The sequence below is a fragment of the Coffea eugenioides genome, chromosome 1, assembly GCF_003713205.1.
Source record: "Coffea eugenioides isolate CCC68of chromosome 1, Ceug_1.0, whole genome shotgun sequence".
Classification (NCBI taxonomy): Eukaryota; Viridiplantae; Streptophyta; class Magnoliopsida; order Gentianales; family Rubiaceae; genus Coffea; species Coffea eugenioides.
Window position 1 is genome coordinate 43,431,297 of NC_040035.1, and position 24,355 is coordinate 43,455,651.

General features: G+C 35.4%; 2 protein-coding genes across 5 annotated transcripts; both read right to left on the reverse strand.

The window, feature by feature from the left end:
- Window positions 1–5,751: 5,751 nt before the first annotated feature.
- LOC113782005 (high-affinity nitrate transporter 2.1-like) lies at window positions 5,752–7,679 on the reverse strand. Of its 2 annotated transcripts, XM_027327922.1 has the most exons (4): window positions 7,659–7,679; window positions 6,747–7,547; window positions 6,518–6,633; window positions 5,752–6,418 (listed from the first exon to the last, which is right to left on the reverse strand). In XM_027327922.1, exons 1-4 carry the CDS (start codon window positions 7,677–7,679, stop codon window positions 5,752–5,754), a joined length of 1,605 nt encoding a protein of 534 aa, XP_027183723.1. The 2 variants fall into 2 exon arrangements, with proteins under 2 accessions (XP_027183723.1, XP_027183728.1); XM_027327927.1 differs by lacking the exon at window positions 7,659–7,679 and having other exon boundaries at window positions 6,747–7,556.
- Window positions 7,680–12,655: 4,976 nt separating this feature from the next.
- On the reverse strand, window positions 12,656–19,193 carry LOC113776740 (SNF1-related protein kinase regulatory subunit beta-3). Of its 3 annotated transcripts, none has more exons than XM_027321812.1 (4): window positions 19,103–19,193; window positions 18,638–18,695; window positions 13,276–13,374; window positions 12,656–13,203 (listed from the first exon to the last, which is right to left on the reverse strand). In XM_027321812.1, the coding sequence occupies exons 3-4, from the start codon at window positions 13,300–13,302 to the stop codon at window positions 12,880–12,882; spliced, it is 351 nt and encodes a 116-aa protein (XP_027177613.1). In that variant the 5' UTR covers window positions 13,303–13,374; window positions 18,638–18,695; window positions 19,103–19,193; the 3' UTR covers window positions 12,656–12,879. The 3 variants fall into 3 exon arrangements, with proteins under 3 accessions (XP_027177613.1, XP_027177606.1, XP_027177619.1); XM_027321805.1 differs by having other exon boundaries at window positions 18,633–18,695; XM_027321818.1 differs by lacking the exons at window positions 18,638–18,695; window positions 19,103–19,193 and adding an exon at window positions 13,473–13,546.
- Between the last annotated feature and the right edge of the window lie 5,162 nt (window positions 19,194–24,355).

Genomic DNA, 24,355 nt, shown 5'->3' on the forward strand with positions numbered 1-24,355 from the left:
ATTATTTTAATGAAGAAAAATCATTTCTTTGCCAGTTGTTATGCCCTCAAGACTTGCAGCAATAACTCAGGTATATAATGTCATCTCTCCAAGAACTCTGGATATAACTTCAAATAAACTAGTCATGCATCTTATTTTAATAATTTCTGATTAATCACAAAAAGTTAACTCCTACTTTCGGATATATAATTGAGAACCTTGAAATATTCTACTTTATTTTCTCCACCTGTATTCGACTGCCATTTCAGTAGCACATATTATTAGTTTAGTTTATTGAGGTAAACCAAACCGCGTAAACATGAGATTTAATATCTGAAAGATTCCAGGATTGAATATTCACATGATTCTGACAATTTCGGAAGCAAACCAGATTCCTTCATGCAGACATCTCCAATTGACACATCATGCCATTGCAAACAAGTAGTAACAGTAGTAATTTCTAGCTTGCTCGAGCGAGTATATGGATAAGGACACAATTTTTACTCATGATGAGTCATGAGTTCTTGTTGTTTTTGAGTTTAGACGAGTGCTCTTCCCAGTCTTTGAGAAAATCTAATCAGTAAACTTTTATGTCAAACATATAACTTTTTTTTGCCACCATATATGCAATGGATTTAACTCGGTTGTCTGTTACAAGAACTGTATTGTGAACACAATGAGATAGATCATAGATGAAGCGAAGATGCAGAAACAGTCACACAACCCTGGTAATTCTATGGTTTTACTAGTACAGATTCTAGTACTCCTGATAGTGATACATTTGATCCTGTTCTAAGTGTTGGATGGTGTTGAATTCGGGGGAGTTGGTGAGGGTGCAACCACGGTTCAAAGTCGTGGTCGCGGTTTCGGTCGCGGATTGGACCGTTCCACATCGGTCTCTGCATATCGGTCGCGGTTTCGGTAAGACGTGAATTTTTGAAATATTTAATATTCTAAAAATTCTAAAAAATATGATAAACAAAAATAATTAAAAAATTAGTAAAAATAATAAAAATTCGAATTGATTCGGGATGACTCGAAGTGATTCGGCCGTTTCAACCCTTCACGATGACGTCTCGGCGAGTTAAGTATCTCGGTATCGTTTCGTCACGGTATTGTATCGGCGATGGCCGAGACGGTGACGACTCGGTCGAGTCTTTGAACCATGGGTGCAACACGTCTCCCACGCTCAGATTTGCTATTCTCTGCAAACTTGAGACTGTTTTGGTGCATGCCTTTCTTTTTCTCTTCCTCAGTCTATTCGGATCCACAATAATGGGAATGATAAGAAAGGCACGTCCATATCTTGGCCCTAACAAGTCACAAACTGCACCCATGCAAAGCCTGGACAAGATGCTTCCAGAACCTGAAGCAACTCCGGCATTACCGATTTCTTGTTTTGTCAAGGTTATCCCGGATGATTGGAACAAGAGAGCTGCTGCAAAGGTTGAGAAGAAACAAGTGAAGAAAGAGATCCAAGAGAGGTGAAAGGTTCTCATGTGGGGGTTGGCAAAAGAAAAGAACTTGAATACTTTGGCCTTATGTTCAGAATCAATTGGCAAATGAAACTTTGCAGTTGTATCAGTCGGGACATCTGATGAAGCAACAGAAAAGGCAAAAGTTTGTTCTTTGCCAGTTACTCCATGCATAGAGCTGCCTGGAGAACCTTCAATATCTGCCATTCTTACTGAGAATACTAGGCTAGAAGTATGGTGGCAAATGTTAAGAAGTACTATATGTTAATTACTGCCTTTCTTCTTGCTGATATTTGGGAAAGCAGCGTTACTATTTGTACTGATTAAGCAGTTGATGTTGTGAAAAGATAGCCTATAGATAGCTACTGAGCACAGTAAAATTTTTTTGGTATTGAAATTAACAAATGCGAAAGAAAAACACATAACAATTTCATAGTCTCATCAGTTACCTCAAAGGATGGGATCACGGGATCAATTAACCCTTCGAAAGCATCTCATCAAACTATTGAATCATCAAAATGAAGTTCTGCCGCGTACCATTTTGACTGCCTTAGCCAACTTTAAGGTTTATGCTAGTTCAACGATGGTAAGTTAAAAAAAAGGGGGGGGGGGGGGGGTAATAAGTTTATTTCATGGTTGTTGACATATATGCTTTCACATTAGAATATTATCCTGCTTATACGAATTCTATGTCTGTTCCATCATACACCTGGAGGAATTGGATTTTCTTTTGAGAAAACAGTTGTTGAATGAATTTGTTATTGGTGAACTTTATTCATCAATGATAGGTGTTTACAAATTGTTATTCTTTTTTTTTTTTGGAATAGGGTATTTATCTTCTTTGCTATTTCTTTTTGACTAGGGAATATGCGTGGTAGTTGGTTGACTTAGATGTTTCTTGAAACAATATATTGTTAGGTTTTTGGGACAAAAGGGCAGCGGAAATAAAAAAAATTTCCCAAAAACCCACTCAAGGATCACCCTAGATTTTGCGTATGGTTCAACAAGAGAGGAAAAACGAATTACCTTAATCCGTGTGACGTTCCTCTGTCGAATTGGAGAAGACGAACAGCCCCTTGGGCAGTCCAAATGTCCTGCCTCTACCGAAATCCACGCGAGAGTGATATCTGGATCGTCTCTACGATATATGTGTGAAAGTGATGAAAGTTGCCAGCCTTTCTTTCACTTTTCCTTGTCTATATTTTTCTCTCTATGTATGTCTTACACACCTTTTTCCTCCACTCTCTATGTATGCCAAAACCCTATTTTTCCCCTTGAGAGAGTCATAAGTTTTTCATCGTTCTAATAGAGAGAGGATTCGTAGAGAAGAAAAAAGAAGAGATAGCTAGGTTTTTATCCAATAACCAACTCTATTCCTCAGCTATCTGATAGATAGGAGATAACTATTTTCTCCTATCTGCTCAAATAGGTCTGGAATTTATTTTTCTTATAAATTAAATTTCGAAAGTATCTTATACTTTATTTCCAAGTCTTTACTTGGACACATAATTTTAATCCAGAACCAAAACTCTAATGCGTGTGATCCAATAGGCTCCAAATACATTGGCAATAATTATGAGTTGTAATTCCCAAAAGAATTAGATAAAATAAACAAATTTATTTTATCATTAATTACAATAATTAATTAATTCATAATTATAAATCATGAGCAGTGTCTAGCAACACATCATGATCACCCAAGTACCCGGAATTAGTCAAGGGAATTTTGACATAACCTTTCCATGAGAAGTTACCATGTAATTATTATCCTTTCACCACCAATATCCAGTTAGTCAAGGAATAAGGAACAAGTGCCAATTCCTTAATGACTAATTAAATTTACTAGTTTTCAGAATTAATCCTAGATTAGGTTAACTTTGAAATATTCTTCAATTAACCTAATATAGTCGACCTTTTAGGGTTAATTTCCCACTAGTGGTCATCCGGATATCAACTCCTACTATTGGAGTGGTGAATCCTATCTTGATCATTCATTACCTTTCCATGCTTCACACTACACCCAATTTCTGTTCTCTAAGTCACTCTCAATGAGTAACAAGCAATAGAGTCAAAATGTAGTGATTCACACTCAAGATACTATGGTGATCTAAAGTCGTCGTATCATTTACATAACTTACCACAAGAGATACAACCATTGGCACTAGATAGATATCCTAATGGGATCTCTAAGCGGATCATTCCAATGTATTTGTACGTTACAAATCATCTACACATTAACCTAGATATCTATATACCGTGACCGATGAGAACAACCACTACTTACATTAAGTAGAGACTAATTGTGTACTAGTCTTTCCGTACTAATGATGTCCTATCTCATTAGTACTATGACTAGGAAAATTTAAGAATATTACTATAAATGTGATTGATATCTCATAGTCATCAACACTTGTGACCACCATCACATTAGTAAGTATTTTAAGGACTTTATCAGTTATATCTATTATTTAATAGATAAAGAAGAAGTTATTAAAATACAAAACATAATAAGGAATGTATTAAACAAAATCATTGTTTTAGGGCATACATTCCAACATATACTCTATCACAATTACCAGGTTTGTCGTTAAACAGCATCCCTCAATCATCTATTTTGACCACTATCTTACTCAAAAAAAAAAAAAAAAGACCACTAGAATTTTTTGCATTAAGCATCATAAAACTCAAGTGTTCATTTTGATTTGAAAGGATAAACAAATGGTGGTTCATGCCAGACCTTCCACATCTCAAGTTGGTTTTATTTTTTTTATTTTTTTAAAGAAAAAGTTATGCAGTTCATAAATGAATTTATATACTGCAATTGTAGTTTCAAATAACATGCTCATCGAAAAATTTCCTTGAGCCTGTTTTGGGACTTAAATTAGCAGTAGAGTGGTTTTTAAAACTAATCACGATCCTTGACTGAGTATCATTTTCTCCGTTCGCTCTAAAGTCTGCATACTATAGACTATGGTACTAATAGTGCTACACTTTTCCGCGTACCAAGTCAATAATAGTTGTTGGCCTATCCTATTTACAAGAAGCCGATCCTCAATGCAGATTTCGACCAAAAAAGAAACTAGGAAGCTGCCGTGTTGTATATGATCTAAAATTGTTGATCATAATTGTACCACATGATGTCTAACCTCATACATTTATCTATGCTTTTGGATAATTGTTGATCATAATTATATTACTGGATTTTTTTGCTGCTATATATGTACAACTGTAAATATACATGTATTTGAAATATTTTGAGTTGTTGTTCCAATTATTCGCTTTTCAAATTGAGACACAGAAAGTACTTTTTGATGATTCTTATTAGGACCTTTAAGTTTAACAATTTTACAAGCCCTGATCCAACTTAAAAGGGCTGTATGGCAATAATGAAGGTCTAGTAATTGATCATGGAGTAGCTGCGACCTGTGAAGATACAAGTGTCTAATAAGTTTTCTAATTTGATTCTCTAGTCCTCTCCTTTCTTCTTTTTCCTTAGGAAGGTTTAGAGTCTCCCCTTGAATTTAAAAAAAAAAAAAAAGTCTCCCCTTGAATTTTTTTTTTTTAAAAAAAAAGATGTGCAAAAGAAAAAATAATTGATCTAAAAATTTTCTCTGTTAAAAGTATTTAGTAAAACTAGTAGGTAATTGAAGGAGATATAATTAAGTGATCCAGTGCATTGTGTAGTGCTGGTTGAGTGGGTCATATCTCAACGATACAGAGGAGGCGAGCATGTATACATTTCCGGCCGCTTAAGGAGAAGAAGCTCACATTTCCGTTTAGTTCCATAAATTAAGTAGTAGTTAAATTAGTGGAAGGATGATCCTACATTAGAACGTGTATACAAATTACTTAGTCAAACCAATTGCAAACTCTTTGGTTAATATTAAGAAAGAAAGTAAGAATCTTGATTAGACTAATTAGGTTCCCACTTGTTCTTTCTCAAGAACTATCAAAAGGGGCCTCTTTTCTTGCATCAACATGTAGTAAGAAACAACAATTTGGAGGTAAAAAATGAGCAGATTTGTTCAAGTTACTTGTATAGTAATCAAGGGATTACGTACGAAAGCATGTGTCTTGCAATTTATATGTCGATGTCTAGTTATTTCTGAAATGATGACTGATGCACAATACTCATGACAATATAAAATTGTCAAGTTTGAGTAGTTTGGGTCGATACATTGGAAAGATAGTAAAACCCCGAGTCAGCTATAGGTGTAAGCATCCTTAAATTACCCCACACCAATGTATGGTTCGAGGTGTCCACCTGCATCTAAGTAGTATTTAATATAGTAACTGATTAAACATGGTTTGGGGTTGAATTTGGTGGAGTTGGTGCTGAGGCAACACGCTTTCCCCTCTCCGATCTGCTATTTTCAGCAAATTTGAGACTCCCTTGATGCATCCCCTTCTGCTTTTCCTCCTCAGTGTATTCAGAAGAATAATAATGTTCTTCAGATCCCTTGACCACATCTTTTGATGGAGGCAAAAACATGCTTCCCCATTGTGGAAAATGGACTAATGTCACCGGAAGAGTGCAACATACTATCATTATCCCCATGTAGGATAGACCTTGTGATGTGGTGTATTTTGAGGTTGTGAAAAAAATCAGCTGTGTCAATCCAGAGCCAAAGTTGCCACCGGCTCCAGTCATTCCTGATATTATGCCCAATGATCTTCTGGAGATGAAGGGAATGATTCCAAAAGTAGCACCACAGGCGGCCTGTGCTCCTACAGAGAAGAGGATCATCATTGTGACGGCAATAGGAAGCGAATTAGCCCGTCCGAGGAGGATGCAGAAAACCCCACCCAGAGTTTGTAGAATCCAAAGCGCCCATAACCTCCCCCTCATCCCAAACTTTCTTGCTGCAAAGTCTGAAGAAAATCCACCGAATGGACGAGCAACAATGTTAGCTAAGCCGAATGTGGCCGCGATTACACCAGCAGTGTGAAGCTTGAGATCAAACCTGTTAGGAATCATCCATTTTATTTCAAAAGTTCTCGCATATTATACCAGACAGATCGTGGGATTTTAAAAAAGACAAAAAAAAAAAAAAACTACTTACCTATCATAGAAGTATTCTGCAACTACATTATCAGTTGACAATTCAACTCCCATTGAATAGCCATAAAGGAGCGCAAAAATCCAGGTTCTGTAGTTTGTTACAGCATACCACATCACCTGCGTTACGAAATTACAATTTTACAATTAGTCAACTTATAGACAAATTAATTCACATAAAACTACATAGGTAAGTAAGAATAATATTTAATCAGTATGCTGCATTAACTGACCTTGGTAAAATTGTCTTTCTTGACTTCACCCTTCTTTTGTAAAGCACCAAGATTCCCATCAGGCAAGTCTTGTCCAAGAGTCAGGACCAAAATCCCCATGATCACATGACACCAGCCAGGAATGAAGAAGGCAATCCTCCAGGCAGTAAAGGGAGTAGATCCTGTTTTCTTGATCACATCATACAGCAGGGGCATTATAAGCTGAGTTGCGCCGCCTCCCATATTACCCCAACCGGCTGCTGTTCCATTCGCCAGGCCTATAATCTTACTGTTAAACATCGTGCTCATCCAATATTGGCACGACACAAAAGTAGCCAATGAGAATCCAATCATGAACCGGACGGCAATGTAACCGCCAGCATCTGACACAAATGACATGCAAAATACAGATGGAGCTGATAACATGATGAGAAATGCACAGCCGTATCGCGGCCCGAGCAAGTCGCAGATTGCACCCATGCAAAGCCTGGAAAGAATACTTCCAGAAACGGAAGCAACTCCAGCGTTACCGATATCCTGTTTGGTTAAATTCAGGTTGTCCCGGATGATGGGAACAAGAGGGGCTGCTGCGAATGTGGAGACAAAGCAAGTGAAGAACGAAATCCAGGAGAGATGGAAGGTTCTCATGTGAGGGTTGGCGAAAGAAAGGAGCTTGAACACTTTCGCCTTGTGCTCAGAATCCACCGGCAGGTCAAATTTTGCTGTTGTATCAGTTGGGGCCATTGGGGATGCAACTGAGAAAGCAAGGACTGGTTCCCTGCCCGTTACTCCATGCATGGAGCTTCCTGGAGAACCTTCAATGTCGCCCATTTTTTTGTCTTGAAGAAAGAACTAAGAACTGATTATAGGCTGCAAATATGGCGTATGGTTAGCTAATAGACAAAGAGAAGAATCTTTTTGCCTTGTTGTTATGTTGCTGTGGGAAGAAGTCATACATATGGGGCTTATATAGTGGTAGGAGTTTGACATTTTTCATGGCCTCCCTGAGCTTATGGAGATTCCCAATGGCTACTTTGAAAATTTGGAGATTAAATAATAGGATTCCATTTCGCCACATCCATTCTAATGAACAGTATCAGTCTCATCGTATATCCCAAAGGATCCATTCTTGTGAAGTGCCGTATCTACCCTTTTGTTTCCTTGAATTAATGCAGTTTAGGATTGAATTTTTCTTTAGAAACCATTTCGCTGAGAATAGTAGTAAAATTATCAGCATATATATGGAGATATATTGGGGGAGGGTAGGCAACTTGCAAGTCAATTTGCCGCTGGGGTTATGAATCCTACAAGTGTCAAAAATAATGGGTTTGTTTGGATTGTAAGTTATTTGAGATATTTTTACTGTAGCATTTTTTGTGATGTGATGTATGTGAGATAAAAAAGTAATTGAGAAGATAAAAAGGTGTATTGGCAAAATAATGCACACTCAAATTACGGCATTATTTTGGAAATTGTCAAAAATTTCTCCCAGGCCAATCAAAAAATGCACACTCAAATTACGGCAAAATAATTGCATAGGAGAGGTTTCGAGCATAACATCAATTAATGAATGTAGAATGAAATTTAATCGTTTTATCCGACGTCATTAATTGTGCCACTATATATATATCTTTTCAAAGGTCAAATGAAAGAAGTTTGCTTATTAGCAATTTGTGTTGTTGACATCATGTTAGGTTGCCGGGTTGATGCAGACATAAATCATATCAAATGTGTTTCCTTAACCTTTCACAACCCTTTAGAGGTTTTCAATTGTAGTATTAATTATTAACTTAAAAATTGCTCAGAACCGACTCAAAATGCGGTTGTGATTGTCTGGAAACTGTAGGGGCAAAGAGTTGATTTTTTTCGCGTCTCACAAATTATACGAGTTTTGGGTTTCGGCCTTTAATTTCACACTTTTGGGATTCAAATCAAAATGTTCAAACTCAATTTACAATATTATATTATTAGTTTTTGGGCTCAAATCGAGGTCAGTCCAAACTTATAATTAAATACATATTATATATAATATATATTTTATAATTATGAATTACTATATATTTATATATAAATTATTAAAATTTTATGTAATAATATGTATAATTATAAATTATAGATATTAGTATATATTTTATATATACAATTATACTCGTATATGAACCCAAACCTTACCAGATTTGAGTTTGACATGGCCTCACACTTAATTCGCATTTAATATTTAAACCCTAACTCTGCTCAACCCAATTAAAACTTAAACTCAATAGACTTCTTTTGAGTTGAACGGTCCAACGCCATTGACAGTCCTATCAATATTACACTTAAAGATGAACATGTTATCCACTTGAGCTTAGTATATAAACTCTTCACAGCATATGATTATTGTATAAAATTTCTCCACAAAGTCCCTTCAGTTACCAAGTATAAAGAGGGACTTTTAATTGAATTTGTTCTTTTTTTTTGTAATTTTCTCTTGGACTATGGAAAAGAACGGATTTCTTAGTTAATTTTTATATCTTGGCTCTGGTTTGTTGATAGCTATGCTTCAAAAATGATATTTGGGTGACGTTCATAAAATTATATACCACATATTATTCGATATTGTCTATAAAAAGCTTTGTTTATGTTCGTCAAATACTCGAGGAATCTTGTGCAAATAATCTTCTTAAGAGAAAAAGTTTGAATGATCCTAACTTTCAACAAATGTGCACCCCCAAAAAAAAAAAAAAAGGATATGTAGAGTAATTTTGAAGGCTAATGATCACAATCAAAGTTCTCTTTCCCTGTTCCAGTTTTTATTGTGTTTCTCTTGAACTGTGGAGATGATAAAGCTTACATTATCATATACTGGAAAGATAAAGGCACAACTTTGATTGTCTCATTCGGCAATACTTTCACACTACATATTACGGATATAGGTAAAAGGGGTTACATTTTGCACTTAAATCAGACATGACTTGGAGTAGAATTTGGTGGAGTTGGTGCAGAGGCGACGCGCTTTCCCCTCTCTGAACTGCTATTTTCAGCAAATTTGAGACTCCCCTGATGCATTCCCTTCTGTTTTTCCTCCTCAGTGTATTCAGAGGTCTAATAACGTTCTTCAGTTCCCTTGGCCACATCTTTTGATGGAGGAAAAAACATGCTAAAACGATAATATTACAGCATCCACCTATTGTAGACAGATTCCTAAAACGATAATATTGTTTATACCTCAATAATGTGCAGCATATTACAAAAATCAAGGGTCAAATGAGTTGTATAGAATCAGCTATTTCTCTGACCATTTCCTGTGTACGGAAATAATGGATATATTATCTGAGATAAGAGTTTGTTCCTTGGAAGTCTTGAATCTTTTGGGATGTGTAATTTCAAGGTCAACTGATAAACTTATCATCAAACATACATGTTGGCTGCTTATCATCCTTCTGTGCGGGAAGGTAGATGTAGACATAACCTATACGATATGCCACATTGTACCCTTTCGTAAAATCTGAGAGTTCTTTAGGAGTATATAAATTTGAGAATTTGGTCTGATTGGAGATGAAGAAGTTTGAGTTAGTCATGATGACATGTTTACATTATTGTTTACATTGTTGCTAGGGCTGGGAACTGTGTAAAGACTTCCATGCATGATCCTTATGTCCTTGTGCATATACTTGCTCTTATCTGAAGATAAGAGTGAAAAAAACACTATCTACAGAACATTATTATTCTTTGGCCGAATCATTGCTCTATTATCATAGAAAGGCTATAATGTTCAATTAATAATGGCCATAATATTGGTACTAGTCTACCACCTTGAATCGGGGGAAAAAAAAAAGCCATAAAAAACCAGAGCAGGATACTTGGATGGCTTTCTCTCTTTCTTTGTTTTTCCTTTCTTCACATTATTCTTTCTATTCCTTTTTCTTCATTTAAAGGAAAAAAAGAATCCCTTTAAGTCCTTGTTTTTACCCGGTGAGCATGACATCATGTCTGCAAAATAACCGTGAAAATGCTTAATCATTTTTTCTTCACAAGTCATTTGTATAGATCATGTATGTATTCAGGGTCTTAGAAGATTTCATGGTGTTTTCTGCAGACCTAATCTCCTAGAGACACACTGGAAAATTTTCTGTTTCAGGTAAAGCAGAGTTACCGAAAATTATACAACGGAGATCAGTACGTTAACTTTATTTCTTCCAATTTTTGGATTGTTCGATATGCAAAAAATCCTTCAGGACTCTATTTACTTGCACAGAGATAGCCAATCTTCTCTCCTTACCCAGTAAACAATGGTCTATGCTGCATTGCCGGAATCATGGTAATTCGACTAGAAGTTCATATACAATCTGAGGATACATGTTCCTAATCCAATTCGAGAAAGCTGGAGAGGACAAATTTAAGCATTCGAACTTATAGATGCCATGCAGCTAACAGCATTAAACTCTGCTTTCTTAAATTGGAGCTATTATCTTTACAATCCAATTCAAAAAGTCTCCAAGAATTTGCTGCCAATTCTATTCAAAACAGAAATACGTCTCCAGCATGTGGCAGCAAACACTCTCTGTTTTTTGAGAGAACTTTGCATTGATTAAATTTGTCGTTCCACCACCACATCCACACTCAGGTACTCCCGTTGACTTATCTGTTTTCTCCCCAATCATTGCAGCACGACTTCATCCCAGCTTTTTGTCAAGAGGACCGACAATTGCAAAATTGCATCGACACGTACTTGCCTCTTATCCACTTCCACTCGTAGCATTGACAATTTTCAGAGCACACGTAAACCTGGTGGATGACTAATAGCCATGCTGGATCAGTTGAAGAAATATAAGATAGGGATGATCAATAAATAACATCTCAATCAGTTTTTAAGTTTATTGCCTGTTATAGTCTCGACATATCAATGGTCACTAGAATCAGAGGATCCCAATTGACGGCAATTACAGTTGCAGCAGATATCCTTTCCTTCGGCTTAATTCCGACCAATGCAGCAGAGACCCTTCTGCTCAATTATTTATGGCGGCTGATATCAAGAGACTGTCACACTTAGGGTCTGTTTGGTTGGAAGTAAAATGTTTTCCTTGGGAAAATATTTTCCGTGGAAGTAATTTTCCATGAAAATCATTTCCCTTTCATCATTTTCAGGTGTTTGGTTCGCTTATTGAAAATATTTTCTTACTTCATTTTTCTGGTGTTTGTTTAACTTTTGAAATATTTTCACATTTATCTCTATCTTTACTTTCTACACATTATAACTACATACTTCTTCTCATGCAAAATAAGAAAATTTATCTCATTGTTTAATTTTAAAATATCTTGGAAAAATGTATATATGAATAAAAAATATCTCCTTAAGCAATAAACAAATTGCTGGCCATTTAGTGTCAAATATCAATCACATGCAATGCTTATTGTGACATATATCTTGCACTCTCATTGCTGAAAGTTTCTCTAGAAAAGAATGTCCCTATTATACATAATTAATTACTAGCATAGGATGAGCAGGATGAGGTTTTTTTTTTTATTTTGAATATACTAGGGTGAGGGTTGGGTGGTATGGGGGAGGGAGTGTAAGGAAGAGATCTTGGATTCAAGTCCTCCTGTTTACACTAAAAAAAAGAAAAGAACATATTACAAGATGTTTTCAGTAAGTTTGGAACATACTACAGGCGAGATGCATGCATTTCGGAAAACAACTTCAGTAAGTTTGGAAGGGAAGTTGTTTTCCATAAGATGAGTGAAAATATTTTACATAGGAAAATGTTTTCAGTAACTTTTGTGCAACCAAACACAGGAAATTAGGAAAATATTTTCCTGGAAAATATTTTCACCCGAAACAAACGGACCCTTAAGGAGAAATATTTTCAGTTTGCATCTAACAGGTTTGCATGCTCATCAACAAAAGAAGACTTTTCTAACGCCCCAGTAATGCAGAAGTACATCTGTAGTTTCTAGAACCAAACTAAAGAGTAAAATGCTTCACCTACATTAATCTAGGCCAAAATTACATAGTATTTTAGAAATCATAACAATTCAAGTTCCAAAGAAATCATCCTATGTTTACCAGCACCTCTGAGGGAATAAAATATTGCTGCTAATTTTTCACTTATCTATCTATCAATCACAATATGGAGAAACATGCCTCCACAACAGTTTGTACATTAAGGAAGTCTTAAGTGCTCCCACTTCCCCTTCTTTGAACTGGTTTATAAAGCACGACTGTGACAAATTTAGAGCGAAAGCGATGGGTGACCCCAAGTGCAACCACAGAGCGAGGAGTCTCCCTGTTCTGTAGGTAAAGATGGTTCAGGGTAACATTCTGTGGCAGCGGAAGGGACACAGAAGGATCTCTAGTTGGTGGGCAGTTAAGCATGGTCTGTTGCAGATGAGGGGGGACGAAAGGTGGTTCCCGTCCCTCATCTTCATTCCCAGGGTATACGTTGTTGTAACTTGAATCAGGGGACCTTGGAACCTCAAATCCTACAACAGTTGCATCCTGCGCAGCAAGTAAACGTTTAGGAACAGAAGGTTTAATCAAAACATTCACTGACCAAGTTTTTGAGCTTACTTGATCATCACGGCATGGGTGGCTCATTCTCAGAAATGGAGATGCAAACAGGAACAAAAACAAATTTGCCAGCAAATGTAGCTTGCCTGAATGAAGAACCTGAAACAGATTAATTTCTAGTGTCAGCATTGTGGAAATGTTTCATAAAAAGCACATATCAAGTACTCAATCCAGATATACAAACAACGTGGCATAACCTCATTTAAACTGAACTGGAATCAGATTTTGCCACAGACATCTACATTTACGTGTTAGTTCATGTCTGCTCAGAAAGTAGAAAGTTCTGGTTTAGTTCAACACAAAAACAGATAGAACAGTAGTACAACTGTACAACCAAGACATTTCGAGGTTCTTTGCATCCCTTTGCAAGTGTAAGGTAAATACGAAACTACAAGGCAAGTAGAAGCTTTTCACAAAATTAAAGCTATTATTCCTTAAAACAAGGCAACCAAATACTCAGGTATCTGGATGCATCTGAAAATTCCAGCTTCGACCGCAACAAAAAATGCAAGTAATTGCACGCATGCTCCATTTACCAGAATGAGATTATCTTATCCTTCTAGAAGAGGATAATATAAAGTTCAAGAGAAAAAATAAAGGCAACAAACAAGTCTATAACAAAATTCCTACCGAAAATTTTAGCTTAATCCCAGACCATTCCAATGGGGTGATTTGGTCTAGACCTGGACATTGACAAGCTTATCATACGCCTTCATTTTACCACTTGTTTCAAGCCTTAGACCACCAAGCTGCCTATTTATAGCAACCATTTGAGCTCGCCTTAATATCACTCAGACAAGAAGTTCTTGCCAAGCTTCTAGCCCCTTATTGTCACGTTTGTTGTTAACTGCAAGCCATCCTACATATTGGTACCCACTAGAAGAAAAGGAATGAAATTTTCTATGGCAGGTCTCAAAGCACACAACAGATTCTAAAAGCCCAGTGCTGGACGTCAAGAACCCTAGACACAGATCAGAAAAAGATAACCAAGTTCTGCGGTCATCAGTGGGTACATTATCCTATACAATACTTCCAACTACATAAGTCTTTATATCTAATTGTTAGCCCCTTATTTCCTTATTATTAAGGACAAAATTCCAGTTTAAGAAGCTTCACTTTCTAAAGGAAAACTTACCAAAAATTACAAGAGGAGAAACTCCAGTCTTAGGGTAAGGAATCTTAACTGAACAAATGAAGAACAGAAAACAAAAAATAGAAAAAATAAGAGAATGAAGAGAGGCAGAGAGAAGCCAAAAGAACACTAACAATTAGCTGAATGTAAGGCAATATATCAGCCTTTCCAACCAAATAAATGACTTCCACAAGGTGCTGCTTTCTACCTTTCACCTCATCTCTAGTCTCTAGAGACACAACTAGAAGCTATATGTTCATATAAAAAGAATTGTTGGTGATATGTGTAATATAGCTTGACTAAGTTCTGGCCTTTTTTGGCTGGCCAAAAGATGTAGTCACTGCTGATACAAAAACTAACCAAATTTGTACACAATAATGTAGAAATTTGAAAGTTATTCCCTCCGTTCAGATTAATCACTTTTCAGGTTCTCAACTTTCATGGAAAGTCTAATGATCATGTGGGTCAGGGGGCATTTGATAATAAAACTTCCAATGATCATGTGGTCAGGTTGCATTTGGTAATCAAACTTCTATCCTCTAGTTCAAAATATCAACTGAAAAGGATAGTGCATTGAAAGGTGGCTATTATAAAGTACATGAGACAAGTTCTTAACTTTTCTTATTAACTTTCATAACAAGAATACACTATTCAACATTCAAAAATGAAAAGTGTGACATCAACAATTGGCCGTCATAATGCCTTTGATTCTCACAATCCTTATGGCTTAGAGAAAATTCTGAACAGATGGCCAATGTTAAGAAAGAATAGATTTGAAAGAAGTAGTCAGGTGGACTTGAAGATGAAGGAAACTTCTCCAATCTCAATTGCATTTGACACGACCACTGGACATAATCAATGTCATTTTACTTCCTCCCTCAGGACAAAGCACTTTCAGACCCAACTATAGAATATCAACAACAGGACAAGCAAGGTGTCTGACAAGAGATAGAGATGCGTGAAAATTGCTATTTCCCATCTCACAACAATAAGTCATTTAGGTGAGTTCAAAACTCATATTTTGTTGTCGCACCTGGATCTTTTTTTTTTTTGGGGTTTTTTGGGGGGGGGGGGTGGGGAGAGGGGTTGTACTCCAATCCAAGATATTGAGATGCACTGCTCTTGGGATCCATGTTGCCTACACGTGACATGCCCTTACAGGTTACTGCATCCTGTAGAGGAATGCAGCCCTCCATTACAAAACAAACCAGATCTCAAGCCATACATATCCATTAGCATTCAAACACCAGAATCTTTACCCAAGTTGATTGTAGGTACATTTCAAACATCTTAAAATCCAGACACAAGAGTTATTTTTGAAACCTTTAGAGTTAGTATTAAATATTATTCAATGCCTTGACCAGTACACCTAGGTTTTCTATTAAACTACTGAAATTGAAGGGAGCCACTGTCATGCCGAGGCATTGTGGAAATACAAAAATGAATCTACATCGTTGGCCAGTGTCACACATTTTGCCTCCGCCAACTTGCCAAATTATGTAATGTACATGATCAAGTGACCTCAAGGCACCTACTTATTTAGAGAAAATGTTGATCTAACCTACCCATACAACTCTCAAAAAATATTGTACTGGGGACAAAAATATCATAGCGCATTCTACTGCATTCAAGAAAAAAGAATCCAGCTTTGCAAATATAAAAAATCCTACATAATAGATCTTCAAGCTGTCTGATGCAGGTTAGAGCTCGTCAGGTGATATGACAGCATCATTGACATTGATATATTAATTCTAGATGCTCGTCCTAAAATTTCCAACAAGCCAAACATCTGATAATTTTCTTTTGAATGTCAGTAGATTGATGAAATCATGTTTTCTTCCCACAATTTTCACATAGTTAGAACTATCAGCATCTACAAATGCAGGTCACACAAAAGCCCCAGTAATGTTAAATGCCACCCTGTGTTATGTTCATTAGCATGACATATTGTCCTTTACTCTTCTAGTTTTGCAAAGTCCTATGCATAATGAAAAATGTGAGACAGGACAAGCATAACAGAAGCATTTATATTTGGTCCCCTTGTCAGAAAAATGACCAGGTAATAGGAACTAACCAAAAGCATGATAAGTTCCAAGCACTCAAATTTTCCACTTGTGTTAGCCACCTAAAAGCTTGGAAAAAATTAGAAGCATAGCCTATTGGGAGACCAAACAATGGACAAGAACCCAAGTGTCTAAATTTTTTAACCATATAAACTTAACACAATTCCTCAAAATGATTTTATGATCCAAATAGGGAAAAATGTTGAACTCATTTAGCAGTCAATTAATTTAATAAGCTAAAATACAATATTTAGCAGTTCCATTACACTTTGAAATGCCACAACTAATCTTCAAGGCACAAGCTATACAAATAAGACAAGCTCATTTAGCCCATCATAGTCCACTTTCCAAGATGGTCCAACATCATCCGCTACACAATCTTTTCAATTTACAACAGCTGAAAATGTTTATGCAATTAGACAATAGGACCATGTGCTAAACTTGGGTACCCCTCCCATTCCTAATATTTTGAACAGCCTATCCACCTGCAATCAGGAATTGATCTGTGTCTATCTATGAGCACTTTTCAAGTGCCATCATATGACTTAGGTAGGATGACAAAATTAGTCCAGTTCGGAAAGGCTAGATAGAAAGATTTGTGCTGACTTGTACAAATATATATGCAGGTAATCAGACACATGAAAGGCAGTAATAAAGTAATCAATAACCTTACTCGGCTTTCCTATTAAAGTTGCATAGAAAACAGAAGTCTATGATATTCCTCAAAAATCTGTCAGCCAGCCAGCCGTTCATATAATGAATACAAAACAATGGACTCCGTGAAAAGCTACATGTGTAACTCACATTTCAAATAAAGATATTCATCTTACATACAGGGCATCAGTTCTTGCAACACCTGGAAGAATTTACTTGATGCAAGTAATGGAATGTGTGTGATTCTTTATGACAGCTGTTTCGCCAAAAGCAAGAAATTGACACGTATTAATCAATTTGACAAGTCAGAAAATATATCTTGCTAACTTAGAAGAGATTCTCGCCGCATGGTACCACAACTCAGTTTTCATGCAACTCAAAACTGTCCTTGAAAAGAGTATAATAAGCCACTTCCACCTAGATAAGCATGTCATTCTAAAACACATGGAGCAGGCTAATATGCATAACCGACAATGCTTTAGAGAAGTTGACCAAGAGATCTAGGGAGACTAGGTACATGGCTTTATTTATATCAGCATTGTGTCAATCAGAATTAGAAGTTAATTAAAGCCATGTTTAGATATATGCTAAAATTGACAAACTAAACATCCAAAAATAATATATAACCAAAGAGTGACAAGCCAAAAATCACACCTAGTGGCAAGAATGGAGACTGGTAAGGATCACTAATACATCGAGTCAATGGTTGACATGGATCCTTGGAATTTTAAGTCTCCGAACAAGCAATTAGACTTGTAATATCAAACTTGATAAGTCCTAAAAGCTATCATCCGAACTTAGAAGCAATTCTCTACTTTTCTTGCCACATGGTACCAGAGCTCATTCTCCATGCAGGTTAATAACAGTCCTTGAAAGTACATTAAAGATACTTTCACCAACAGATGCTTCTAATCATAAAACATGTGCAATGAGCTAATGCAAGGTAACCAAAAATTATTTAACGATGGTTTACAAGGCTTTGGAATAGTGAACCTAACTGACATCACCATAAAAAACCAAAGAAGTGTTCCTACATTGCTTTAATTATCATTTTCAAATAAGAGAACTTAAACTATATCAATCTAATCCAAGTCTAGTTAAATGCCAAAGTTGACTACAAAAAAAAGGCCATAAACAATATAATAGCTGAAAATACACCAACTAGAAAGAATTAGAGACTGGTAAGGATCACTAAGATAGCAAGTCATGGTTGACAAGGACTTCAGCGTCTCCGTTTTCCTTTCCCTGTTCACAAGCACTTCTAGTAGTTCTTTTCCGCTTCCTAATTTATTCTCAGTTAGCAATTCCATCAACCAAATTATTCATTTCCGAGAATAGGAAGAAAAAAAAAAGTCCCACCACAACATTTTCAACAAGCACCGAAGACTGAGCAACATCAAAGAACTAAAAATCTCTTTGCATCAGGATATCAACAGTAAAACATTTAAAAAAAAAAAAGGACAACATTATCACCATAAATTTTACATAGACAAATTAGTACAGCTGACCTTACTAATATCTAGCCGGGCACCTCAGATGTCAGCAGCAGCTTCCCAAAACAATCCTCCTCTCTGAAAAATTGATAACATGGAAGAATCAAGAATCAATTTTGAAACCAATTATGGCAGGTCCAACAACTTATCTGTATAATTCAGGTTACTCTTAATTTTAGCCCATGTAAGATTTCCCAAAACTCATCCAATGAAAACATTCCTCCAACAAAAAAGACCCAAAAAAAGAAAACCTTGAAATCCCTATTAAGTAACAAAATTTTTTTTTGAGATATGGGCTAGGCGCGACCACGAATTGAAATCACTCAAAAGGTGAAAAGACGGTGAAGAGTTCAAAATAGAATTCCAAAACAAAACACAACTAACAAAACAAAAAAAAATGCTCAAGTGAAATGGAAGGGAAAAACGGAAAAGAAATTTTTAGTGTAGCTTACATGCAACTATGGGAAAGGAAGTAGCAAAAATACCTTGAAGATTCCGCCGAGAAGAATGAGAATCATTCATATAGACCTTGGTGTGTGCTTTAATGATATATGAATATATTTTTTAAATGAGGAAAAAGAAATAGAGCAAGTAAGCTGAAATTTATAGGGAAAAAAGTCTGGAACTTTGGCAGATGAGAATGTGAAAATGGGCCTGGAAATCAAAATGTACTACTTAGTTGGACTTTTCTGAGATCTGAGGCCTACATTCGTCATCATTTGTATGTTTTGGTTTTCTGAAGTGAGGATCTAAGGGCCCAATTTGGCTTAACCACTTGGTGGGAGGGATCGACGGAACTGGGAAGACATAAGTTGGCGAATATAGGAGTATAATATTTCACTTTTGGACATCGTTAATGGCACTTCAATTTTTTTTTCGCTGTCCCTATAACATTAGTTTTTTTTTTGTCATATTTTATGTAGGAGTAGTTGTTCTTTGTTCTTTTTGATTTTGTGATATGAGAGTAGATCAATTTAACTTTTAAGTGCTTATCTATGGAGTGTCTTTTGCAGTAAATAATAATAAAAGAGGAGGGTTGGCTTGGACGTTAAGGTAGAAGAGATTGTAAGGAAAGGGTCTTGAACATCTTGAATTTAAGATATTTTACTTTAATATAAAAAATAGTAAAATGCCAAAAAATAGTAAATAATGTGATTTTTTTTTTCTTTTGTTGAAGGGATAAAGAGACTAAAAAGAAATTTTTATTTTTTTTATCTTATTAATTTGAACACAAATACATACGCATGCACAAAATAAAGCAGCTGACTTGTAGATATTGAGTGATATCTGAAATGTAATTTTACATTAAGAAAAGAAAAAAAGAATTCCAAATTTAATCTCTTACGAAAAGAGTAGCTCACTTTTACTACTCTCTCCCTTTATACTCCTTTTTTTCTTTTAATATATAAGAGGATCAACAGTGATTTATCACCTATTTTCTCCATAACTCGAATCCTTAACCTCTTGATTAGAGATGAAGCGCCTTATCAGCTAATTTGCTTTCGTTGTCACATTGTACGTTGTAGGCTTGCTCACTTCTACTTCTCATTCCAACAAAAACAAACCCTATTAGAGGATGCTACTAAAATGTAAAAAGTCATACCTATTGATTTAATTGCCAATATTTTCGCAAGTATGAGTCACAAAGTTGGGTGCAGAGGGTCTTAATTAGCATCTTCTGCCTTGTTATTCCCCAGCTGACTCGACCACTCTGTGCTGTTTCTAATTTTCATTGCATGATTAGCAGATGGAAATCTTTTACTACTACTTTTCGAGGCGAGGCAAAGGCAATCCTCGAAGAAGTGCTTCCTTCAAACCACTTGTCAAAAAGCCAGTAGATGAGATGCCCAATAACGTATGCAATTTAACACCTTTTGAGGATGAAATGGATTAATTAACTCTGGTATTTTATTGTACGAATGGATACTACTAGTTGTGTATGATAAAACAAGAAGATTTATCCTGACTCATTGGTTTCTCAGTACTTTGGAAGAGATCATCATAGAAAAAGATGTGCCGTATAAATTTATAATATACAATAACAATTGGTCGCCTTTTGATGATGGATATGGATGAATTCCCATTAGTTTAATTATTGAAACGGATTAAGATCTGCAAATTCTTAATTAAAAAGGTTTGCTTCATTGCTCCACTGCTGGCATCTTGTTCTGTGTGCATTTGCTTTCTCTTCGACTGGCTACTAAAAACATTTTTAAATAGTAAACTAACGAATATTTAACCGGTTAATTAGTTTGGATCTAACTGATAGATTCCATCCTGGTCCTAGAGTACGAGAAATGTTGATTCAGGTGACAGCAATTGCAAAGCTCCAGCCATGTGTGAGTCTGTTTCTTTGCAGCATCTTTTTCCTTGAAAATGTGATCTTCAATTTAACTACAGTAGTTCCTTAATGCTAGTCATCAATCAACGCGGAATGTTAGTAGTCAAAATGGGATGGTGTCTCAGCACCTATAAATTTAGTAGTATTATGCTTCTAAAAAACTCTAGAGGTATAGGATGTCATAATTAAATAAGAGTAAATCTTATATATACTGATAGTGTATACACTTTCACTGTTGGATCCATGATACATATGTAATAATTGAAGTTCAAATTCAAATTTTGCATAGTTGTCATTCATCCAATGCTGACAGCGTATATACTGTCAGTGTAGGAAAAATTAATCCATTAAACAAATTAAAATAGACGATTTTGTAGCTGAATGTTTAAAATGTTTTGAAATAAATTCCTAATAAATTAATCTCCACTAAAAACATTCAGAGTGAGTGATGCATGTGAAATAAATTTTCGGTGACAGCTTAGTTAGTAATTAGTATCATCTTCTTGTCTGGAGATACCAAAGATACCACACTATTAATCAAAACAAAATACACGTTCAATTGTCGGACAAATTTATATTAATCTTTCACTGTTTTGCAGCATGGTGTCCAAGAATGTGCGTAACCCTAAAAATACACCTTGGGGGATCACCTACTTTCAAGAAACAGCCATGCTCTCTGGTCCTCCAACTACTCCCTCCTTTTCAATGGTGTAAAACTGGAAAGTTGTAAGGTACGCTGTACACTAATAGACGGCTTTGTTATCTACAAATAGACGATAAACTTTTCAATTTCTTAAAGGGTATCAATTGGTACAAATTTAATCATGGTAAATTAAAATATTTTAACTCACTACTGATTCTCCGATCCAATTTATCAAACTAAGGTTTGGACAGTAATTGTATATGGGTCTTAAAATCAATTCCCAAATTACCAAAAATTGTTTTACCGAATTTTCGATTATCGACCAATAAATACCCATAAATATAAGAGCCAGATTTGTTTGATTTTGCACGAACAAAAGGCCAAAAAAAATGCAATGGCAAGAATAGCAATGTCCAAAAAATATTAGCAAACTACTTGTCAAATTATTACGAAGCCACGTGACGAGCAAGGAGGCAAAGCACGAAAGTTCACTTCCCTTCTTTCTTATATAATAGATAGATAGAAATACGTGCCCGTATGCAGGTTTGTTTTCAACATGGTGATGTACACTTGAAGCATAGCATCTTGTTTGATTGAGTCTCTTCTGCTTTGACGTTTCAGGGCTTATCAGAGTCATGGTTTCCATTAAATCTCCTCAATTAGTCAATTATGTCTCTAACTACTCTGCAAATATTATTGATAATTGAACTCGTATTGTTCTTGACTTCTTTCCATATGTTTTAGAATTTAATTTTAGAAGATGTTTTAGATGATACGGTTGGGTTGGCAATTAACAGGAGGAGTACCCCCCCCCCCCCCCGCCCCCTTTTTTTTTTGGCACGGGTACAACTAGTCAATATATAGTATCTCTTTCAAACTAGTTCTCTGTGCATATGCTTTCCCCTCAACTAGCATCTAAAGCAATTTTAAATAGTAAGAATGAATATTTAACCGGTTAATTAGTTTGGATTTGACGAACGGAATCAACCCTAGTCCTACACTAGGAGAAATGTTGATTCAGGTGATAATAATTACCAAACTCCAGCCTTGTGTGAGTCTGTTTCTTTGCAGTATCTTTTTTCTTGATAATGTGATTTTCAATTTAACTGCATGAGTTCCTGAATGCTACTCATTCATCAAGGTTGCATGTTGGTTTCCTCAAAAAAAAAAAAAGTTGCACGTTAGTTGAAATGGGATGGTGTCAGTACCTATTTTTAAAAAAAAACACTATATTACTTTTTGTAAAATGAAGAATATGAAATTAAAAAAATAATTAAAAAACGTGTTTACGATACAATCAAATAATGCTTTTACAAATAAGCACCAATCCAAATACACTCACTATTACCCTTCTAAAAACACTAGAGGTATAGGATGTCTAAATTAAAAGAAAGGACGATTTTGTAGCTGAAATAGATTCCTCAATGACAAATAAATTATGTAATCTCCATTGGAAACAGTAATATTATCTCACAGATATCATAACACAAAAAGTGTTATAATAATTATTTCAAATAATATTTTCAATAATGCTCTATTCAAACAGTGGGTAACATCCCCTTGTCTGTAGATATGATTAATCAAAACAAAATACGCATCCAATTGTCGGACAGATTTATATTTAATCTTTCATCGTTTAGCAGCTAGGATGGTGTCCAAGAATGCGCGTAACCCTAAAACACCTTGTCGAAAACCTATTTTAAGAAACAATCATGCCCTCCAACTACTCCATCGCTTTCAAAGCTGTATAACTGGAAATCTATCTGATATCTAAGAATAAGACGGCTTCGTTACCTATAAATAGACGAAATAGTTTCGCTTTTCTACGGTATTTTTTGTACTTTAATGATGTATATAAATTTGATTCAAATAGAAAAAGTACAATTAATTTGAGGAGGGAGCATGCTAAAAATAGGTGCACATATGCAGGTTTTCAATATTGCGATGATGTACATTTGAAGTATAGCACCTTATTTGAGTCTTTTATGTTTTCTTATAGTTTACTAAATCAATTTGTACTGTTTCTTTCCGTATTTTAGAACTTAACTTAGTTGTAAAAGATGTTTTAGATGGTACGATTGGTTTGGTACTTCTAGTGCTTTTACGAGTACAACTACAATCAAATAGGTTTGTTTGGATAGTGGGTTATTTCCCTAAATATATTTGCTTACATCACTATTACAATTTTTAATATAGTTTTTTATCTTTTTAATTATCTTTTTATCTCACATATATCACATCACAAAAAGTGCTACAGTAAAAATATCTTAAATAATTTACAATCCAAAAATGTTGTATCTCTTTCAAACTAAACTAGTTCCTTTTTTCATATTTGGATAAAAGATTATTTGAAATAATTTTTTTAAAAAATATTGTAACACGTTTTTTATGTAATGTATATGAGATAAAAAATTGATGATGTATATAAATCAGTGTGTGTAAATAAGATGTAAAAAAGTTGCAACTCAAACAAATTTCTATGTGGAGGGTGGTACTAAAGGAGGATGGTACTAAAAGAGGTTGCGAGATTGGACCGCCTAGGCAGTTGACACTACTATTTACCTTCTTTAAATTCGTTCAAACTACTAATTCGGTCTTAGCATGTCTGGCTCCCATTGTTTTGGTTTGAGTCGTTTGACGAATTCTTTAACTATATGAAGTATGTAGACATCTAGTAAACTAGCTACAAAAATCTTTAATTTTTTCTGTTTTCTCTTTCTTTATTTTTTTGCTAGTAAAAATCTATTTTTTCAT

Coding starts and splice junctions, on each gene's coding strand:
- LOC113782005 (XM_027327922.1), bottom strand. CDS start 7,679: ATGACTTCTTCCCACAGCAAC. Junction 7,548..7,658: donor TGACTTCTTCCCACAGCAAC/ATAACAACAAGG, acceptor AAAATGGGCGAC/ATTGAAGGTTCTCCAGGAAG. Junction 6,634..6,746: donor AGAAAGACAATTTTACCAAG/GTCAGTTAATGC, acceptor TTCGTAACGCAG/GTGATGTGGTATGCTGTAAC.
- LOC113776740 (XM_027321812.1), bottom strand. CDS start 13,302: ATGAGCCACCCATGCCGTGATGATCAA. Junction 13,204..13,275: donor ACCCATGCCGTGATGATCAA/GTAAGCTCAAAA, acceptor CTTGCTGCGCAG/GATGCAACTGTTGTAGGATT.